Here is a 22,370-nt window from a genome sequence, read left to right as displayed (position 1 = left end):
TTAGGATTGTTTCCTTGTCTCCTTCCTTGTTTGTATCCTTTCATACCTTGCAGTCAATGGTAACACACTTGAAAACAAACACATGCACTTACTCCAATCTCCCTCTCTTCTGTCCTGCATGTAAACCAGGTTACTCCCTCCACAATGAAGTGATATTCCCCTCTTTGGCTCTCAAACTCAAGCCCAACACACACACACACACACACACACACACTCACACTCCCCTCTGTCCGTCATCTGGAAGTGATTGCGTGCACCATTACAGCATGCCTTGGCCGACATAAAGCGTGTTGGTGTTGACAGCCAGCCTTTTGTCCATTACAGCCCTGAGAGAAACACATTGATAAAACCTGCTCGTACTGCGAACACACGCACACACACACCATGCAGTCTGTTAACTCACTCGTAACTACAACAACTATCAGTTGCTCAAATGACTCCTAATTTACTGCTAACAACGTTAACACCGATAATCACCCTCACACACTGAAACATCTACAGGTGTACAACAAATTTGGGTCACCTTAACATTAAGATAAGTACATGTTTTACACTTTGGTCTACTTGTATAGTTTTATTCACATTTGTTTTGTGTTTAATGTTACATACAAATCTCATATACCTTAATCACTGTTCCAAAGACTTTTCTAATCCCTCATCCCTAGAGGTTATCGTCTGGTCTGATCATCGTCACTCTTCACAAGAAACCAAAGTTAGCGGACTAGAGGCACACTGTTTGTGTTTGTACACTCAACCAACTGAATTTCTCCCAAAGAGATTTTATTGTTTATCTTAGAGGTTTTATTAATAACATTTTTATGTAAACAAACAATTTTTTTAAATAATAATACATCCACTAAGCTGTTAGAAAGATGCAAACGTAAGTACTGTTTTTCCTAAATTTAAAAAAAACAACAACAAAATAATCATTTCAAAAATTGTGTCGGGTCATATTTATGTATCTGTCGTATTTGTGTCGCAATCGCCAGTTGGGGTGTGGGGCAAACAGGAGCATGTTTAACAGTTTAATATCTGCCCAGTTAGCACGAGCTAACACAGCAGCAGTCGCTACCATCAGACACCGACGATATACGGTCCCAACAAAACAAAACGAAAAAAAGCAAAAGCTCAATTCTGTCATTAAGCCTGTTAAAAACTGTTAGGAAATGTTAGCCGTGTGATGCTAACAGTTAGTTGTAAGCAGTGTTGGGCGGTAGCGTAAAGTGCAACACACACCACCGCCGGCGCAGCGCTGTGGCTGTCAAGTGCCGCCCCCCAACACACACTGGCAGCGGCGCGTGGGGGGCACCGTCGACGTGTATTTCCCACCCCAGCCCGCTAGGTGGCTGTACCTACACTAGTTGCCAATGGTTTCCAACTGCTAGTAACGGAAGAAGAAGAGGAGAAACTTTGAGGCAACAACAACTTGGATTTCACGGGTGAGTTTCTTATCAAAGTCATCTTATTAAAAATTTGAAACAACCGGAGTTGATACTACGGCGGCCGAAACGTACATAAAAGGCTTTTCTCGCAGTGCCGCCATGAGCGCTGGCTGCACTGGAAATAGAGCAGTGGGCTGAAGCAGAGCGGCGCGGCGCTGCGCGTCAGCCGGCGCCAGTGTGGGTTGGTTCATAGAATATATTGGAGGCGGGCGTTTTGACATGCGGCGTATGGCGGCGGTGTGTGTTGCACTTAACGCGTTACTGTTACTAGTAACTTGTCACAGTAGTATATTACTTTTTCCAGTAATGAGCAGTGTAACTAATTACTAATAAAATTTCAATAATAATATTACAGTTACCTCAAAGTCAAAGCAAGCTAATCTAGAAAATGGAAACGATCACCTTGTCGGCCGTAAATTCTCCCATTACTTTGTGAATCAAATTGGTGGAAAGATGACAGGAACATTGTTGCTGCAGGTAGTTGTACTAAAACTATTTCCACTGCAAAAAAACCCATCCTCAAACCTCTGGTCTGAAACACTATCACCAACAACACAACAACGTAAAGCTCCAGGAAATACACCCTACCAAAGTTGATCCCTCCTCGGTCATGGAGGTCGGCTATAGTGCTACATTAGGTAAACAACCAAAACTGGGTTTTAATCGTGAGCAGCTGCAGCTATGAAGAAGTGATGAAGCTTATGGCTGGATATGTGGTGGATGAAATGTTGCTCTACGAGTGCCTCTCCATCTTAAATACTGGCCACAGGCAACTGAAGACCCCCAGATAAACGCACGCTATCTAGCCTTAGCTACACTTACCGGCAATTTCCCTGACATTCACACACAGGCACACATCTAAATTTTGGGGCGATATGAAATTACCAATTTTAGTAATGAGAATAATGAGTACTTTATTACATTTTTAGAGTAACAAGCCCAACACTGGTTGAAGGTATGACTGTGGGTGGACTCTGTTCCCAGTCTGGAGCTCACCTTCCCTCAGCAGCAGTCTCCTAGCAGAGGTGGAGGCAGCAGGAACGTAGGGGTCTCATGACAAACAGAGAGCGGGTGCTGGGCAAGTTATGAAAATAATGCTACCATGGGCTGTACCATAATGTTAGATTACGATACATGCATAAAGTACCCTAAACCTATCCCTTATGTATAGCTGCATGTTGTAAAATAAAGTCATTACCCCGAAATATTCAGCTCTTGATATGACTGAGGTCGCACTACGAACTAGCATCAACTTGTGTTTCAAGCAACAACTGTGTGGTGACATTAATACAATGGGAGGGGGAGAAGGGAGTGCGACACCTAGTGGCTAATGTTATCAATAGCACCACCAATAGCAGCCCTTTGCAAGTCATCCCCTTCTACTAATTTAAGATAAAACAGGACAGAACTTTTTTTTTCCTGAGGGAAAGTGTTGTGCAGCAGTTGCAGTACAAAGTAATAAAGAGTGCAAATGTAAAATCTAAAATATCAACATGGCACAAATCCAAAATACACACAATGCAAAACTGTAAAGATCATTTTTGGTGATTTCAATATAGCTGTCTGTACAATATTACATCTCAAATTCAGGTACGTGTTTGTAGTAAATTTAAAATGTTCATAGTAATATGTCCATGATATGTCTTTATGTCCCGTTATGGACTTTCCACCAAAACAGGAAATTTCATGTTATCGTCATGCTTTTGGAAACAAGTGGGACAGCAAAGGAACGTGGGTAATTGAGTTCTCAATCAAAGCTGCATGGCCATCCGCAACTACTTATGATCACACCCACCCACACAGAGACACACACACACACACACACACACACACACACACCCACACAACTATAATCACAATATCTTTGCTTGTGTGTGTGTGTGTGTAGTCTTACTAGCCCTGTTTACGTGCTGTTGCCATCATGGACTCGTGATCATCTGCTCTCTGGACAATGTGCCACCATTGAGACACACTCTCTTGAAACACACACACACACACACACACACACACACACACATACACATACACACACACCAATGTCTAGATCCTCAGATCCCCTTTCCTCTCCCCCTCTCTCTCTGTCTCCCTCTTCTTCTACGATAGGAATCTGCTCTGTAGGAGATAGTATAAACTGTCCTCATGTTAGCACCACAGAGGGAGATGGACAAAGTGTGTGTGTAGCAGAGTTGAGGCCAGTAAGAAACACACACACACACACACACACACACACACACACACACTTGGAAAACAGAGAAGAAGTCTTGTAAGCATGGTAGACGACAAACTGGAAAATCTGCACGCATAAAACACTTGTAGGAAACTTGCAGAGGAGAGAGTGCTGCTCTGCACATGGGCTGTATTTCATTACACACACACACACACACACACACACTGGGCCTCTTCCTGCATTATATCACTGCTGTTACTCAATCTGCTGGACTCCTGTGGTATTTGTTATTTTTCACAGTGTGGGGAAATCGCACGATTTTGAGATCTTTGTGCTGATCTATCAATCTTTTTCTGCTGCTTGTTATCTGCAGAAAGAAAAATAACTTCAGCTTCCCTTAATTCAGTTTCACTTTTTTTAGAAGGAATCTAGAAATGCATGATATTGGGATTTTTAGCTGACATCGGATGGGCCAATATGTAACAACTCATTTGACCAATAACTGATATCCATATATCCACTTTTTTCCCCACCTACTTTCAGTGATCATCAAGTCTTTTCTGTAGTGGAATTAACATCATATTATACATGTATACTTTTATCATGATGGCCCACCAGCAGATGGAGACATGAAATACAATACTTTTCAATGTATAACGTTCATTCATTGTGCAAAGTAAGAAAAAGCATGTTCATTTTAAAGCAGATATTGGCTGATATTGATGACTTGCTGGTATTATTGGATATCATCAAAGGAATGACATGAAATTAACCCTTTGAAACCTGAGCAAATTTGCTTGATTTCTTTTAAAAACAGGGGAGGAAGGCAATGAGCAACGAAAGAAAAAATAGGGACAAATTAGTAAAAAGAGAAAATTAAAAACAAGAAAATTTGTGGGGAAAAAAGGCATTTAAGTTAAAACAAACATAAGAAATTACCCGCAAAGAGTGCTTAAAAATTATAATAATTCTGTAACATATTTTTAAAACAAAATAATAACAATTCATATTTTTTCCCTAGCTTTTTTCTTTTTTTTCCATAGGGTTTTTTTTTTTATAATATCTAAATCTATTATTATCATTATTATTATTATTAGGGTTTGGGGTTTTGTTTTGGTTTTTTTTGCAAATTGTCTGACATCACCAAGTTGCTTGTTGCCTTTTTCCCCATGTTTTTGAAAGAAGTTCAGGACATTTGTGAACATATATCACATTATAATGTAGTTTAAGCATATATATGTCTATTAATGTATTTGTCAACGACTGTAACCCCTCCTGTGGGCGCCCATAAGTGGAGACTGGTGCATACACAGATAACAAATATGTCCTCATAGGAGAAGATATATTTGTATAAGAGGGATGAGGCACATTCAGAGGCTAATATTTCTAACTAAAGTCAAATCTTGACTGCAGGACTTTTACGTTTAATGGAGTATTTATATATTGTATTAAAGCTACTTTTCCACAGGTTTAAGGAGTATTAATTGTTTGGGTTTTTTTTGGCCACTTGGGGGCAGCAGGACAAGCTTTAAACAAAACAATGACACATCCAGTAGACATGGAGCAACACTTACTGGCATTAGAATTTGTATTCTTGCTTATTCTTGCTCCTCGTGAATCTAAGTCCAATATTCATTCTCTTTTTAGCTCTGTTCTCCATCAACTCCTCAGTGGAGCTGCGAAACATAGTCGATTAATTGTCGAAAGAAAATTAATCACCAACTACTTTGATAATTAATTAGCCGTTTCAGTCACTTTTCAAGCAAAAATGTCAAACACTTACTGGTTCAGCTTCGTAAATGTGCGAATTTGCTGCTTTTTGTTGTATTTCTGATCATAAATCAAGAGTCTTGGTGGGGGATTCAAGATGGCGAATGAGGAGCAGAAGTGTTTACCCTCCATCCTCTCTGACTTTTTCCAACATCATCACAAATCTTCAAACGCCAAAAGAAATGTCATCTAAACCTGCAAAGCAGAGCAAAAGGGACCCTGTGTCTAAGGAGGATATAGCTGTTAGCGATGTTAGCATGGCCACGCTAACCAGCTTGCTAGAGAGCCACAAGGCGGATTTATCCTCAGAATTAAAGAAGACTATCTCTGTCCTTAAAGCTAACACTGACCTGGTGTTAGCGACTGCATACGATCAGGGGAAGCGTATCACATCGTTGGAGGCTAACACTGACTCGGTCAGTGGACGGCTGCTTTCTTTAGAAGCTACGTGTGCAGAGTTAGCCTCTAGCATTGCTTGACTCAAGGCCAAAGCAGTGGACCTCTGTTTGCTGCTGAGCAGGTAATGTACGGTTGGTTTATCAAAGCTTTTTCACTAAACAAGGCAGGTTTATACACCACATTTCAGCAACAGGGCAAAGTTCAATAGAAACACATTATAAAAAGATGTTTAATACAATTTAAAATAAGCATCAAAGAGTCAAGAGAATAGAAAACAAAAACCAGCTTGGACAGAATATAAATATGAAGAGGCCAATAAAAGAAGCAGTGTAAGAGGTGAATAATTATTTGCTTTAATAGAAGATGGTAGCAAACAGTAAAGTCTTCAGCCTTGACTTGAAATAACAGAGCTGCAGCAGACCTGCAGTTTTCTCAATGTTTGATCCAGATATGTGATGCATAAAAACTGAACGCTCACTCTCCATGTTTAGTCTTGACTCCGGGGACACAAAGCTGACCTGTCCTCGATGACCTGAGAGGTCTGGATGGTTCACAGTGTGGCAGAAGGTCAGAAATGTATTTGGCCCTAAACCATTCAGTGCTTTATAAACCATCAGAAGTATTTTAAAATTAATTCTCTGACAGACAGAAAGCCAAAGACCTCAGAACTGGTGTGGTCCACCTTCTTGGTCTTGGTGAGGACTTGGGCAGCAGCATTTTGAATCTCACACATCATTTGGGAGACCTGTAAAGATCGTTTTTTCCCAGTTCTGCTGTGACAGAAGTCCTTTAACTGTTGATAACTTTTTGAGGTGATAGTAGGCTGACTTTGTAATTGTCTTGAAATCCACGTCTGAGTCCATGAGTACAGGAAGACCTCTGGCTTGGTTGCTGGTTTTTGCCAATAAAATCTGAATGCTGATTTTTAATCGTACCTCTTTGGCTCCAGAAGCAACTACCTCAGTGTTTAATTTAAGAAAATTCTGGCACCAGAAAATAGCTGCATGCTGCAGCTGAAAATGATGCCATGAGAGAGGTGAGAGTGACCCAACATAGTAAAGTTGTTGGCCGACAGCTAAACAATGAGCTCTAACTCAGTGTAAAGCTCAGTAAAGCCAAGAGGAGCAGGAGTATTGTCCGTAAGTTGATCACTACAAGACCAAGGCCTTTCAAACTGCCATTTGATAGACTGTTATTATAAAAGTATCGATTATAGCTGCTTTAAGTAAAGGATTTAAGTCCTTCTTCCAAGGTCTCTCATACAAAAAAGATCTGGCAGATGTAAAGTTAAAAATACCTACAACGCACATACAGTAACTCTTACAGGTAAGCAAGTTTTTTTCATGTTAGAAACATTTTAAAAAGACGATCCATTTTAACTTTCAAAGACACTGAGACAATTTTACATGCCTTCATCTCCTCACGCCTGCACAACTGCAACAGCCTCTTTTCTTGCCTGAATCCAAAGTCTATTAATCGACTCCAGACTGAACAGAATTCAGCTGCCAGACTTTCAACCAGAGCCAAGAGACATGATCACGTCACTCCAGTTTTCGCCTCTCTACACTGGCTCCCAGTATGTTTTAGAACAGATATTAAGATTTTACTGACAACTTTTAAGGCTCTTCATGGTCTCTCTCCCAGCGATATCACCGAACTGTTCGTACCGTATACACCAGGATGTACTTTGAGGTTCTCGGGCAGAGGTCTTTTGTCTGTTCCAGAGGTCCGGCCAAAGGCTCCGGAACACACTGCCCAAGGAAATCTGGTCGGCGGAGTCAGCGATCTCATTTAAACCCCTTCTTTAAACTTTTATCGGAAAGCCTTTCCTGATTCTACTTGAGTTTTAAGTTCATCTAGACCAGGGGTGTCAAACGTATTGGCCTGGCAGACGATCTCATCCGGCCCTTCGGACAAGTGACAAGAGATGATCATACCTACGATATGGTGTCCACCAATTTCATCAACCGTCTATGTCGTATTATAACATTATTACAGACTTTTATTTTATACTCGATGTAATATTTACTCATTACAAGTCCCAACACCACACACTTCCTTAACTTTGTCAAAACATACAGGTGGCCTCAAGAAATGTAACAGCCACCTCAGTATTGGTTGAAACTACAAACCAGACCTCTTTAGACTTCTTTCCCTTCTCCATGCACCTTGGAAGAAGGTAAGCTTGTGCCAGAAACCCACACTTCACTTGTACAGTTTACCTTACAACAGCATTCAGGTTTTCAAAAGACTTTTGACCATGACTGTCGAATTTGGAGACTTTCCTTCCCGCAGAAAGTGACAGACTGAGAGATAAAATGAAGGAAAATTCAAATTACATAACCGCCTGTTATTCTGCTGTCAATCTCTCCTCCCTCTGATCTTCCCATCCTTCCTGCAATTCCCTCCTCTTTTCTTATCTCTCTCCTTCTGTCAATCTTCCTCCTGTGTTTTCCTCCTCCTTCCTCTTTGCTCTTTTTCATCTCTTCTTCTACTGATTTCCATTCCTCCTCCCAGTTTTTACTGATTTCCTTCCTTCTTTTTGCTCTGTAATTCTCAATCTGAGAGAGAAAGAGCTTTTCCAGTCCCTGTCCTCACTGTGCATGTGTTTATGTTCCCAAGCTCAGCAAAGTGTGTTGAGCAGTGTGTGTGTGTCTGTGTGTATATGTGTGTCTCAAGTGTTTTCAGGCCGTTTGACAAATCGGTGACAATATTAGAAAAAGAAAAACTACATGAAGTTCACAGCAGAAGGGCAGGGCGGCCAGAGACACTGGGAGACAACACACACACACAAGCAGGACACGGTTGTATTTCACAGATGCCTACAACTGTACACTCGCCCTGGACGGTTGCCGTGGTAACCCGTCCAACCAAAAAATTTGCAGTGGAGGGTGGGGAAATAGATTAAAATAATGAAAGAAAAGTTTTATCCCTTTGGCTTTGAGAATGCATGTGTGTGTGTGTGTGTGTGTGTGTGTGTGTGTGTGTGTATGAGTGAGAGAGACTTGGACCGGGCTCTCTGCCAAGACAGGAAGTTGTTAGTAGGTCCGAGTCTTTTACCTGAATCTACAACTCGCTTTGGTTTTGTGGAGAACAACAGAACTTTCTCTGTGTTCTGGCCTCAAATTGCACACACACACACACACACACACACACACACACAATCTATTAAATGGATATGCAGGAATACAGTTTTTCAGTACTGACTTTCACACAGCTCCAACAGAAACATTAAACATAGAACATCTACTTGTTTCTCACTGACCTTGAAAACACACTCACTTATAAAACATGCACACTCACACATACACACAGATGGTGATATTTTTTACTGACTTTCTGAGAATCACCTCTGAATCACACAACTTTCTCCAACCTACCACTTGAGACTGATGAGACAAAGACAACATTAGATTAATGCCTCAGCACAAGTACGTTGACCCAATCACCAGAGTAAATTATGGCATTGTACGTTTCTGCAAACCACAGATATGTAACATTTGTACGTTTCAAAAATATGTTGCCGATGTGTTCTTTACATTTCAACAACACTGGGAAACGTGGTTTCCTTTAGGCACAAAGCCACATGGCTATGGAGAGAAAAGATCATGTCCGAGCTTAAAATACCCATTTTTTTTGTCACCATAACCACCGGCCATGATGTCTCACCAAAAAACAATGGCTTATTTTGTATGTTGGCCTCTATGTACACAGCTCTTATCTATTTGCAATGGGAAAGAAATCTAATGCCAATGTTTACAGGTTTTTTCTGTGTTTAAAAAAAAAAAAAAATCTACATACACACAGTAACTGGCCTCCTACCAGTGGGACATGCCGAAAACACCACCAACGGGAGACGCCCAGGATTCATCTTTTCGATGTGAAGGAGCAGCGGCTCTACTCCGAGCTCCCTCCAGATGTCCAAGCTCCTTACTCTATCACTCTATCACCTCACAGAGGAAACTCACTTTGGCTGCTTGTATTTGCGATCTCATTCTTTCAGTCACTACCCAGAGCTCATGACCATAGGTGAGGGTTGGGACGTAGATGGACTAGGAAACTGAAAGCTTTGCCTTCCGGCTCAGCTCCCTCTTCACCATGACGTTCCGGCACAGCCCCCGCATCACTGCAGACGCTGCGCCAAACCGCCGATCCATCTCACGCTCCATTCTACCCTCACTCGTGAACAAGTGCTGTTTGGCGCAGCACATGCTCCCATCCAGGAGGGGGCAATCCACCATTTTCCAGCAAAGAACTGTGGCCTCAGACTTGGAGGTGCTGACTCATATCCCAACCGCTTCACACATGTTATTTTGGTTTCGTATCACCTGCACAAGCATGTCTTTGACTCCTAAAGAGCCCATATGTTAAAAACAGCAACAATTTCATCGTAATTTGCATACTGGTGTGTGTGTTTATCTGTTGGTGCAGATGCTTTCTGCATCTCCAAACAGTAGTATAAGCAGTATAAGACTGGCAAACATCAATCTTATACTACATCTTTCTAAAAAAGTTAATGTTAAAGTCCAACTGTATAACCAAGCAGTCGAGAATATGGCACCAAAGGGATTCACGAAAAGCTAAAAAAACATGTTGTTAAATGGGCCACAGCTCTTTTTACAACTAATGCAGAAGTTAAATCTTTATCCAAACTTGATAGTAATTCATCGAGCAACTGGACAATATGGACAAACTACAGGTAACACAGGCTGCAAAGTAAACACAAAGGTAAAAATACCTGGTGAAATCTCTTCGGCGTTAACTGAAAAATATTCAACATACAAAAGAAGGACAACTCTTTTAGGCACTCCACTTGTAATTTCTCTGCACCTATGAATACTGAAGTCGACTAAAATAACTAAATCAGATTATTTAAAAAAAAAAAAAAAAAAACTTCTCTGCAGTGTGTTGGAGTGGTGGCAGGAAGCTGCCGCTGCTGACCTGTGAATCACTGCCTGTAGGAAGAGAGATGGTGGGGGAGGAGGGGGAGACGTGAATATTTTGACACTGAAAAGATGTTCAGTCCACGGCCTGCATCTGCGATAACAACCAGTGGGATTACAGAGCATCTCCAAAATGAAAGCTAAGACGTCCAAAGTCATCCACTGCCAATGAATGCATCATTTGGCCGGGTCAGAACCTGAATGTATCTCTGAAATATCCGCTCAAAACAAGTTTCCATGGCTGTTTTTAGAAAGATCTTTCAAACTCCTGCATGTCACTGTTCATCAGACACATGCTGAGAAGTGGTGGAGGATGAAGAGGAGGAGAGGAAAAGACATAAGAAATGGAGAGAAGGGGAATTACAGAGGGGCCAACAGGGAGGGATACTGAGTCATGAGGTTGATGTCCACCCGTGGGAACGAGAGAGGAGAGAGAGACAAGGGGAGGAGGGGAATCAGAAACAGAAAGAGTGATTTAAGTTAAAGCTTCTTTCCGTCAACCGTTTGATTTTTATAACAGGATTTGGAAGGAAAGATTAGAGTGAAACATCTACTGTGTCATACTGTAGGAAGGAGGAAATAGATACCCTTATTTACCAGGGTGTGATGCTTAATGCATTCCAGCAGCCTGTTGCACCAGCTGGAAGTAAGTGCTAGATGCTACGATGCAAGTGGATATAACTAGTTTAGTTTAGTTTATTTACTTTATTAATCCCCCTGAGGGGAAATTCAGTGTTTTCACTCTTACTTGTCAATTACACACAGGTCCGAAAGACACACACATGCACAAACAGGACCTATACATGCACAAAGTGGAGAGATGTCAGAGTGAGAGGGCTGCCCTTGGTGAGGCCCCCCCGAGCGGTTGGGGGGTTTGGTGCCTTGCTCAAGGGCACCTCGGCAGTGCCCAGGAGGTGAACTGGCACCTCTCCAGCCACCAGTCCATGCTCCATATTTTGGTCCGGACGGGGACTCGAACAGGCGACCCTCCGGTTCCCAACCCTATGGACTGAGCCACTGCCGCCCCACAATGACTCAGTGATAAGGATAGGAATTGATACCATTTTATTGATACCAATGCCATTATCGATTCTGCTAATTGGTCTGAATCTTTATTGATTCCCTAATTGATTCCATCCATCCATCTATTTTCATCCTCTTATCCTAAGCTGGGTCGCAGGGGCAGCAGGCTGAGCAAAGTATTCTAGATGACCCTCCCCCGAGGCGTTCCCAGACTAGATGACATATGTAATCCCTCCAGTGTGTTCTGGGTGTACCCCAGGGCCTCCTACCAGTTGGACGTAACCGAAACACCTCTAACGAGAGGCGTCCAGGAATCCTGATCAGATGCCCGAACCACCTCAACTGCAAAGTCCATTTTCAAAAATGAACTTTCATGGTCTCTGCCACTTCTCAAAAAAACATCAGCAAACACATCACAACTCATAAACTCACTCATTCATAAAGCAATGCGTAGGATCCGTACTAAAAATATACGTACAGACAAAAGGCAAACATAGCATGCTCCAAAAAGTATTTGACAATTTCTGCAATCAGGCTTGATGTTGTTTGATGTTCACATGGACTATTCTCATGACCACAGTAAATATGACGCCATTGTAAGGTAGCAACAGGTCTGTTAAACCTACTTCTTTCTAAATTTTACACCTCCAGATGGTTTGCTTTTTCAACCTTGTGGTTTCTAGACCCAACCAAGTGGTGTCACTTGGGGCAATTAATCAGACTTCATGCAGCTTCCACTACTTTTTTTTCACACATGTAGCAGTGTACCTGTAAATGGATTCTCTACAGCTCCATTCTCTTTTTAAACTAAGGCAACTATCCGTGCAACTGTCTATCCATCCATCTATTTTCATCCGCTTTTTCGAAGCCGGGTTGCAGGGGGCAGCAGGCCAAGCTAAGTATTCCAGACATCCCTCTCCCCAGCAACAATTTCCAGCTCCTCCTGAGGGAACCCAAGGTGTTCCCAGGCCAGACGAGATATGTAATCCCTCCAGTGTGTTCTGGGTCTGCTCCAGGGCCTCCTACCAGTAGGACATGCCCAGAACACCTCTAACAGGAGGCTCCCATGAAGCATCCTGCCGTCAATGGAGCATCCTGATCAGATGCCCGAACCACTTCAATTGACCCCTTTCGACACAAAGGAGCAGCGGCTCTACTCCGAGCTCCCTCCGAATGTCCGAAATCCTTACCCAATCTCTAAAGCTGAGCCCAGCCACCCCACAGAGGAAACTCATTTCAGCGGCTTGTATCTGCGACCTCATTCTTTCGGTCACTACTCAGAGCTCATGACCATAGGTGAGGGTTGGGACGTAGATGGACCAGTTAATCAAAAGCTGAGCCTTCCAGCTCAGCCCTCTCTTCACCACGACAGTCTAGCACAAACCGCCGATCCATCTCATCCCCCATTCTACCCTCACTCGTGAACAAGACCCCGAGATACTTCTACTACTTCTACTTCTACCCCGAGATACTCCCTCGCTTGGGGCAGTAACTCTCTCCCAAATATACCGTGATTTGGGTAATTGAAATATATCGAGTAAGCCTGATTGCACTGCTCTCGAGGGGCTGAAACGGATGCATGTTGCATTGAAGGCCACACCCCAATTGGTGATGTCACAGCAGGTGCATTGACTTTGACAGCTGAGGGAAAACACCTGCCGTGATATCACTGATTGGGAGAATTCCAGAAGAAAAATGTGCTCATCATTTCAAACCTCAGAGAGCAGCTTTTAACCCGGCCTCAGCTGGGACCGTCACAAAGAGCAGGGAGCAACAAACTTTAGCAAAATCAGCTTTTAAAATCAGTATTGGGGTCAAAGCAAGAATGTGGTTTCCCAGAGAATTAAGTTGGGAAAAAGGCACCAAAAGAAAACACAAAACTCCGGTTCCCACTCACATACTTGGGATACTCCTGCTGCAGTCTCACAGAAAAAAGGCAGGAAATAAAGCCAGTATGAGAAATAGAGAGCGACAGGAGAGGTGCTGCAGAGGACAAACTCCTCAAGTTCAGCCACCTCTGAGTGACAGCTTCCAGTGGAAACTGGACACACACATGCACACAAACTCTAGTGATATCAAGCCCTGCAGAGTGATAACTGACTTCCTCTCTATCAGTGCGACTCTTCCCCTGCGCCTCAACTGAAGGAAACTAGCTCAGATCCCTCCAGCGCTTTACCGTGTCAAGGCCCTGGAAGCAGCTCAGGAGATTCAACTCCTGAACAAACTTTAAACTCAGGGTGGAAAAAATCCCCTCATGCAGGCTTGGAACATGTGTTTCAGCTCGGCCTTATGCAACTCTGACCGAGTTCCACTTTTTTTTTTTTTGGCAGGTGGAGGGGGGATTGTCAGCGGCTGTTATAGGAGGGAAAGCACTCATCCACGAATGAGGGAAAATAATGGGATTGTTTTCTCGTCATTAACAATTTGAACAGCTTTGAACTGTGACCACAATCTTTCCCCGTACCTTAACTAAGTACTCTCCAGGGCTAAACTTAAACTAACCCTAACCATAGTTTTAGTTAGTTCAGTTGCACAACAGAAGTAATGCAAAAGACCATTTCAGAGGAACAGGTTGTTAAATGAGAGAAAAAAGCACCTCTTACCAAGGGAACTGTCCAAACTGTTTGATGCACAGGTAGCACTTTGCACCAAAGAAAACGACAATATACAAAATTCTTTAATCCTCCATGAAATGATTTATGTTTTTGTTATCTCTGCGCGGTGTAAGCATGGAGAGGATCACGCAACTGGTTGTGTGTGTGTGCGCATACGTGTGTGAGTGTATCTGTCTGTCCGCAGCTAATCTTACAAACTACTGGACCAATCAGCCTCATATTTTGTGTGCACATGTATGACTGTATGCTCAAGGACCTCTCGAGGTTGCAGTGATTCACAAGTGTTGAAAAACCAACACATTCTCACTCCAACCTCATCTTTTATCGACAATTGGTCATTGACTTTCAGCGTCGACATGTGACGTGAAAGGTACCCTGGGTGCGTTTGTTGTTGACGATCCGGGGCACAGTGTCAAGTTCTGCCTGTTACATGCATTGTGTGTTTTCAAAATACACTTCCGTTTTGACAGGAAATGTACACTTTGCATACAGTCTCTTTCAAAATAAACGTACTATGTCAGTACAACACCGCAAATTGACATGTTTTGTCTTCATCAACAAATGCATGTGGTTACGTTTGGACAACAAAAGCATGTGGTTGGGTTTAGGGAAAAAGAACAGGGTTTGGCTTTACATTCATACAGGAAGTGAACACCAGTCTCCCAGGTGAAAGTCAGTGGTTGTTGGATACATCCACCACCCCTCCCAACCATCCTAATCGGACTTTTCAACCCCTTAACTTACGTAGTTTTCTGGTCAAATTTCACCCTGACGCTGCTGTAACACAATAACAGCGACCAGCTGCATAGCATACAGACATGAAAGGACGGCATTTTCGTTGGTGTCTGACATCGGAAGTCAGTGCCAAAGCGCCGGTATTCAATGAATTCTGAATGAGACCAGGTTGGAAGAACCTGTTTTATACCATCATTGACTGCTGACTCCTCACTCCTCTTAACCCGCCTGTAGGGGCAGCAAGTTTTTTCTGTGGTTGGCTCACCTAAAAACGATAAGCCTTACTATCTGTTACAGGACATGTTTTGGTGTTCATCATGGTTCAGAAACTAACATTCATAGAAAAGTTTGGTCTCATTTTAAACCAGAACATCTGCAGATAAATTCTACACCTGTTATGTTATGATCCACTAAAGTTAGTCAGGATATGAAATCAATAAATCAAAAATATTGTTATCCTTGCCACCATCTTGACTGTAAGGGAGCTGGGAGGGGCAATTCCATATGGTGCAGCTGTGCCAGGTATCAGCTGCTACCCAGGCTTTGTTCTGTCCACCACACGACATCATACCGAAGCAGGAATGATTCAGAACAGAAGGGTTTTGCTCGCCTGATTTTATGACTTGCACATTTCCTTGATTTGGTCATTTTTTCCTTGATATTTATGCGTCTGCCATTATAGGTTAAAAGACAAGGCTAACTGTTTCTTTCATTGTCTGTTTTACTGGTGTATATTGCTGTTATTTCCTTCTTGGTTGTGCTGTAGCTACGGACAAAGTTAATACCATTAAGGGCTGTGTTTTTGTTATTACAATACATTCATTCTCATGATTATATTGCATCTTCTGATATCATTTATAGAGTGGCAAAGCAACATATGTATTAAGAATTTGTATTTTAACAGTCATATAGTCATTTTCCCATTATGTAATAATTACTTCTTTTTTTTTATATATATATATATATATATATGAGCCTCTGTCTTCATTTTTTGGTTTCTGCTGGTGGTGTTTTCACCTCTTCCTTTCTGTGCGTCCACCCTATTCACTAAACTCTGTTTGTAACATCATAAATGGGTCATTTTTAGTTTGAGAGCATTTTTATTCTGTAAAGACTAATAATGTAGGTATCTGTTTGTTGACTCTTGTCTGATGAAACCTTCACAACCCCCCACAAAACCAACTGTGGGATCCAAACTAGATATCCTTACTAACAAAAGGAAAAGACCGTTATCACTCAAGGTTCTTTCAACACCTTTACACCATAAATGTCCAATATTCTCTGCGCTGTTAGAACAAACATTGACCAGGGTCATCATTTTACATCATAATACATCACTGAGTATTGCTTTTACAAGTAAGCTACAAAAAGTCACCTTCATGCAACAAAAAGTATAATACAGATCAGGAATAAAGATAAAAATGTAATATTTCTTTACACCATCAGCGATGCCTCAGTTGGGATTCATGTCTGCATTCTGATCCAACAAGATATCTTGAGGTTAAATAGTAAAATGTATCTGGGCCTTTTCTGGTACTGCGCCAACCCAAAATGAAACATTATATTCACTCCAGCAGCTCCTCATTTGATTCATAGCAAACATGTTATCAAATATTACAATGTGTAGATGTATAATATGTATAAATGGAAGGCTGTGAGGGTCAAAAAGGCCTTCAGTTACCTCAAGGCAACATCGTGGGTTGAATAAAGTAACCCTGATCGCAGTGTGAGTTTGGAGAGAAAACCAAATGTCTATGCCTCGTTATCTTTCCGGTGAAAGTTAGATCAATGTCTTCCATCTTTGCTGAGACAGTAGGAGGCAAAAGAGAGGATGATGACGATGAGAGATGAAGGTCCGTGGACGGCTCTATTGATTGTTTAGCCACGTGTTTCTGCCCACATGTGAGTGATACAGAAAGAGCCCACACAGAATTTGGAGAGCGGAGAAGAGTGGGGATCTTTGCATCTCATACAGATGATCACATGTACAGAAAATTCTTCTTTTCTCCCCAACACACAAACACACACACACATATATACACACACACACAAACACATGGGTGAGTTCCTCTCGGTAAAGTAAACCCAAAGACGAGCTGGGTTTTGTTTTATCTTTCTTCCTCTCCTCTTTCCAGCTCTACATCTGGTCTGTGTTTAGAGGGACTTTCTCTCTTATCATACTGTATGTGCTCACACACACACACACACTCACACTCACACACACACACACACACACACACAGCTGACAGCCTCATAAAGCGTTGTTCACAGTCGGCTCGCCTTGTTCATTTGCTCACTCTTGAGCTGTAAGGCAAACAAAGGAGAAAACTACCTGCGATAAGTTTTGTGCAAAGTTTGCAGAGTAAAAACAGTTTGGCTGCCACAGAAATCTCCCATCATGCATCTGGGCTGCATCACCTGAGCTGTTGTCAGGTACAGGTACATGTGACCTGGTGACATTGATGAGGTCTTCAGTGCAAGCAGTTATGTAAGTGTAGAATTAAAGGGCAAATCTGCTCTAAAACAAAACCAAGCGCTGCAAAGACGCATCACTGACTGTTGTGTATTGATATTATACGATCAGTACTGAACTGTATTGTGCTGTGAGCTGACATGATGTATCACGGGGTAATTTTAGATTATTGACCATTATTGTGAGACTTCTGACAGCTTGAAACAATGACTATAGAGTCAACTACGTGGTGACCTGCGCACAGAAAGCCACACGTATGAAAGCAACCAAAACCAGCCAGCCAGGCGTCCATTCAAACTGTCTGACAGTACGACCACAAGCTTCTGATTTAGTGGAAGGTTCTCTGGAGAGAAGCTTTAAAACTCTGAGATGGACGACTGAAAAGCGCAGCTGAAACGCCTCCTATGAGGAGGCACATGACTGTATTGACAAAGTTGATTAAAAATATACTGTAACACCTACAGTTCTACTTCACGAGATCAGGGCATTGACTTCTCCATTTAAGGATCAACACTTTAATTCTAAATACTTTATTTGTCCCAAAAAGGCAATTTGAAAACAAAAAAAAGCTGAATCAATTCATTATATGCATAAAAACAGTTATAAAATATGAACAACTGAAGGAGACAAATCCTCAAAATCTGTGGTTTCAAAACAATAACAGACAATAGGCTGTAAATCCAAAAGTTAGTGTTTGTTAAATGTCTAATGGACATTTCTCACCACAAAACAGAACAATTTTGAATTCTAATGTGCCTGAAAATTACTCTTAAAGTCAGCAGAATCTTTTCAAATTTGGGGTTTTTACTTGAAGATGTTTACATGCTGTAATGGTCAAAAAGCACTTAATTTTCCTCATACTGTCTGAGCTGGAACACCTGTATTCACCCCCTGTCTGAGTTGCTCCGTTTTAACGCCTGTCTCTTTACACCCCCCGCCCGAAAAAGCCCAGTCTGCTTTGATTGGTCAGCGTTTCCGGGTCTCTGCACCATCACTGCACCCAGGGGAATGACTGTAACGGAGAATAGTGGCACTTTCTACCGTAAAGAGTAATTAATTAAAGCTTCTGCGCACAACCGAACATGTTCCAGCATGAACATGATCCAAAATCGAGGAGAAGGTTACAACATCGGCAACCCAGATTACATGTTTCCCTGACATTAGTATATAGCTACATGTAGCAGTGTACCTACAGCTGGGGAATGACTGTGTGTAGTACCATCTGCTAGCATAAAAATGTATTAATAAAAGCTTCTAAACACAACGGACATGTTACAGCAAGAATATGTTCCAACATCGAGGAGAAGCTTACAACATCGGCAACCCAGATTACATGTTTCCCTGACATTAGCATGTAGCTACATGTAGCAGTGTACTTACAGCATGGGAATGACTGTGTATAGCGCCATTTTCTAGCATAAAATAATTATCAGTAAATGCTCCTACACACAACCGAATATGTTCCAACAAGAATATGATACAAAATCAAGGAGGTTTAACAGCGGCAACCACAATTACGTGTTTCCCTGATGTTAGCATATACCTGCATGTAGCAGTGTACTAGCAGCCAGGGAATGACTGTGTGTAGTACCATCTGCTAGCATAAAAAACTAATCAATAGAAATTTCTAAACACAAGTGGATAGTTCCCAGCAGGAATATGATCCAAAATCGGGGATATATTAATGAGCATGAACATGTAATCAGCAACCCAGATTAAATGTTACCCTGACATTAGCATGAAGCTACATGTAGCAGTGTAGGCTACATATTGTAAACACATGCAGTAGGGTGCCTGGAGCAGATGATCATATAAAGAAATCTGTCATGAGTGTATTCAGAATGGTCTAAAGCCTGAGATTTTTGCTCACAGGGATTATTTTTACAAATGTTTACCTCATTATTTAAAAGTTTAATCACGATTAATATGAACATCTGGAATTGTAACAAAGTATATATGACAGAAAAGCATGATAGGTCCCCTTTAAAGGTCTTCCTCTCCATGTTTGAAGACATATTATAACGACACCGGTCCAAGGACATAATAGCTACACATCATCATCAGACATTGTGAAAACTACAAAAATAAAAAACATAAGAACAAGGTTTGAAATATAAATCTCTTAATTACTTTTAGAGTCTCTCAACAAATGTCCAGCATTTAAACGTGCCCAACAATACTCTCTCACATGAATTTTCTGATAATAGACAGGTCCAAAAAAGTTAGCACAGCAACAGAAAATATATTGAATTTTCCACACAGGCCACTCAAACAGATATTATAATAAGATACTAAACCACATAAAGGTGCAAATTATCATGTGCGCCTTTTTGGGGCCACATGTACTTCCTTTGCAGCCCATAATGCAACAGGTGGGACCTGAGTACTTGTCATGTGACTCTTTTCTCTGAATCAAAATAAACTAACATAAAGAATACATTTTTTTCTTTAACTGAACAATATTTTAAATCATTTGGAAATTTCAAGTTGCCTTTTTAACTACCTATTTTCTTACATTTTAATCAGTCTCCAATGACAGTGAAATTAAAACGTTGTGAAACGTAATGAAATTATTGACTATTATTATTATCAATTAAATTCAAACTAGTGCCAAACTAGTTCCAGTGCCACAAAATCCTGCTCATACAGTCCTGCTCATGATTGTTAAAACATCAATTTAGTGTCACACTGCACATTCATCATTCAAACATCCAGAATGAATGACACTAATCAGAACAGGGGCTTTAACCTCAGCATCATCTTGTGCACTTTGACTGCTTTTACTTTGACTCCAAAACTGTGCTGTAAACTCAACAGACGGTTAAAGAAGAAAAACAACACAGAGAAAGGCAAGAGTTGGAGCAGAGGAGGGGGTGACAGGTAGAGAGACAACACTCCAAAACACGCGTGACATCTCTGAGTTCACATTCCACCATGCACGCCCACAACGTGCTGCCTTCAGGAGCATCTTGTAAACCTACACATCCACTAAGCAAAGCCACAGAAAGTCAGTCACAAAAGTTAACTGGTCATGAAAAAAGACTCTCTGTTGCTTTTCCTTCTGTTGTCTCTGCTAGATTGTTTAAGTTTGGCACTGCAAAACAGAAGCAAAACACAAACAATAATTCATCTCACATCAGTTATTGGCATGCTCACGTGCTCTCCATCCCCTTTAACGTCATATATTACAAATTATTTAGGTGGTATATACTTTCCCATTATTTTCCAGCAGAATTTAATCACTTTTCTGGCTCGTTTTTTTAATGTTTACGCGTAAAATTCTGATATTTCCTGCAGCAACTGAACGCAGGCCACATCTCAGCCAGCTGACAATAACAAACCCTCCAATAATAAACCTCTCACTTACTCACACCCCAAATAAATCTAAAGATGGACCGTGCACACTGACTGCTCACTGTTTGCAGGCATGGTGACTCATGAGCAAAACTCTCAAATAACAAAACCACAAATCTCCTCAGAGAAGCAGGGTGATATCAGAAAGTTTGACACCACTGACTTGACTCCACAAGACCGATAAAAAAAGCTGCTTCAGCTCTCCTGCTGCAGCACGCAGTGTAAAGTGACTCCAGGTGTGTGTGTGTGTGTATTTTAATGTCCTCTTACTTCTCGGTGGAGGCTTGCTGACCAGCTCTGCGACGTGCCTCTGCAGCCGGACCACTCTGCCCTCCAGCGCGCCCGACCGGTGGCACACGGACACCAGCTCTCCCTCCAGCTCCTGCAGGATGCTCACCGAGTGCCGGGACAGATCCGAGAGCTGCCGGAGCACCGAGCACAGGGTGAAGCCGCACACGTCCGCCAAGTCCCCGAAAATCTCCGCCTGCTGCCGCGGACGCGCCTCCAGCAGCCTCCTGCCGTCGGGCTTGCACACATCTTTCGGAAGTACCGTCCGTTTGCAAAAAGGCATGATAACTCCCCCAGCCAAAAAATAATGATAACAAACTCCGCAGATAGTCAAGTTATATTCCTGTGGTCCTTCTCCCTCCGCTTGGCGCACAGACGCATGCTACGAATCCTCCGGGAGGAAAAACTCCGCCGCTGTTGGAGAGCTTTGGAGCGAGTTGCGCGTCGTGCGCCCTCATTGTTTTTGACTGCGAGCGAGCTTTTCTCTTTTTTTTCTCGGTGGAGAGGAGAGACTCAGCTGCTCTGATGATTAGTGTCAAATTAGACAGAGTGTAACAAGCAAAACATCCGGTTTAAACTTTCAAAATTAAAGCACAAATTCATATTTTTGATCCAGTAATCCAAACCATCCAGGTGCCAAAATGGCTTTGAGCATTGGGTGTGCAGTTAATCAAATGGCCGCCTTTTTTTCCATTATATACCCTTAAATAGTTACAGCATATAACCTTACAGCCTAGTTTAAAGGCTCAGGTGATATTTCATAATATTTTGATCACACTGGCACTAGTAGATGAGCTGGGACAAAGCCTACAGCAAAAATAAAACTCAAAAAACATAAAATTAACAGGTCTGCGATAGGTTAACAATGTCTCCAAGTTTAAAGATATATTCTGAATGTATTTTCTGCAGGCTTCTTCATTTTGCACACTCTTCTTGAAACAGAAGTACACATATCACCCTATCAGCTTTTATTTTCCTTAATTTTGCCACAGTTGCATTATTTTAAACAGTTTTTGGTGACAATCTTGGAGCAATATTATTGCTTTGGACACCTTATTATTTCTTCCTCTATCCTGCTTTTATTTTGAAGCTTAATAACCCAGCATCAGGACTTATTCTTTCCAGCCTGACGCGGCGACACGGGGCGCAACAGTCCGGTGT

At 41.8% G+C, this 22,370-nt stretch overlaps 1 protein-coding gene across 1 annotated transcript in view; it reads right to left on the bottom strand.

Moving 5' to 3' along the window:
• nhsl2 (NHS-like 2) overlaps positions 1 to 21,724 on the bottom strand; it is a 222,453-nt gene extending 200,729 nt beyond the window's left edge. Inside the window, exon 1 of the mRNA XM_033609311.2 lies at positions 21,192 to 21,724. Coding sequence (XP_033465202.2) covers positions 21,192 to 21,492 — 301 coding nt within the window. The 5' untranslated portion in view covers positions 21,493 to 21,724. The remainder of the gene's footprint in view (positions 1 to 21,191) is intronic.
• Positions 21,725 to 22,370: the final 646 nt, after the last annotated feature.

This window comes from Epinephelus lanceolatus, chromosome 22, assembly GCF_041903045.1.
Source record: "Epinephelus lanceolatus isolate andai-2023 chromosome 22, ASM4190304v1, whole genome shotgun sequence".
Classification (NCBI taxonomy): Eukaryota; Metazoa; Chordata; class Actinopteri; order Perciformes; family Serranidae; genus Epinephelus; species Epinephelus lanceolatus.
This window is presented reverse-complemented; position numbering and strand designations above follow the sequence as displayed.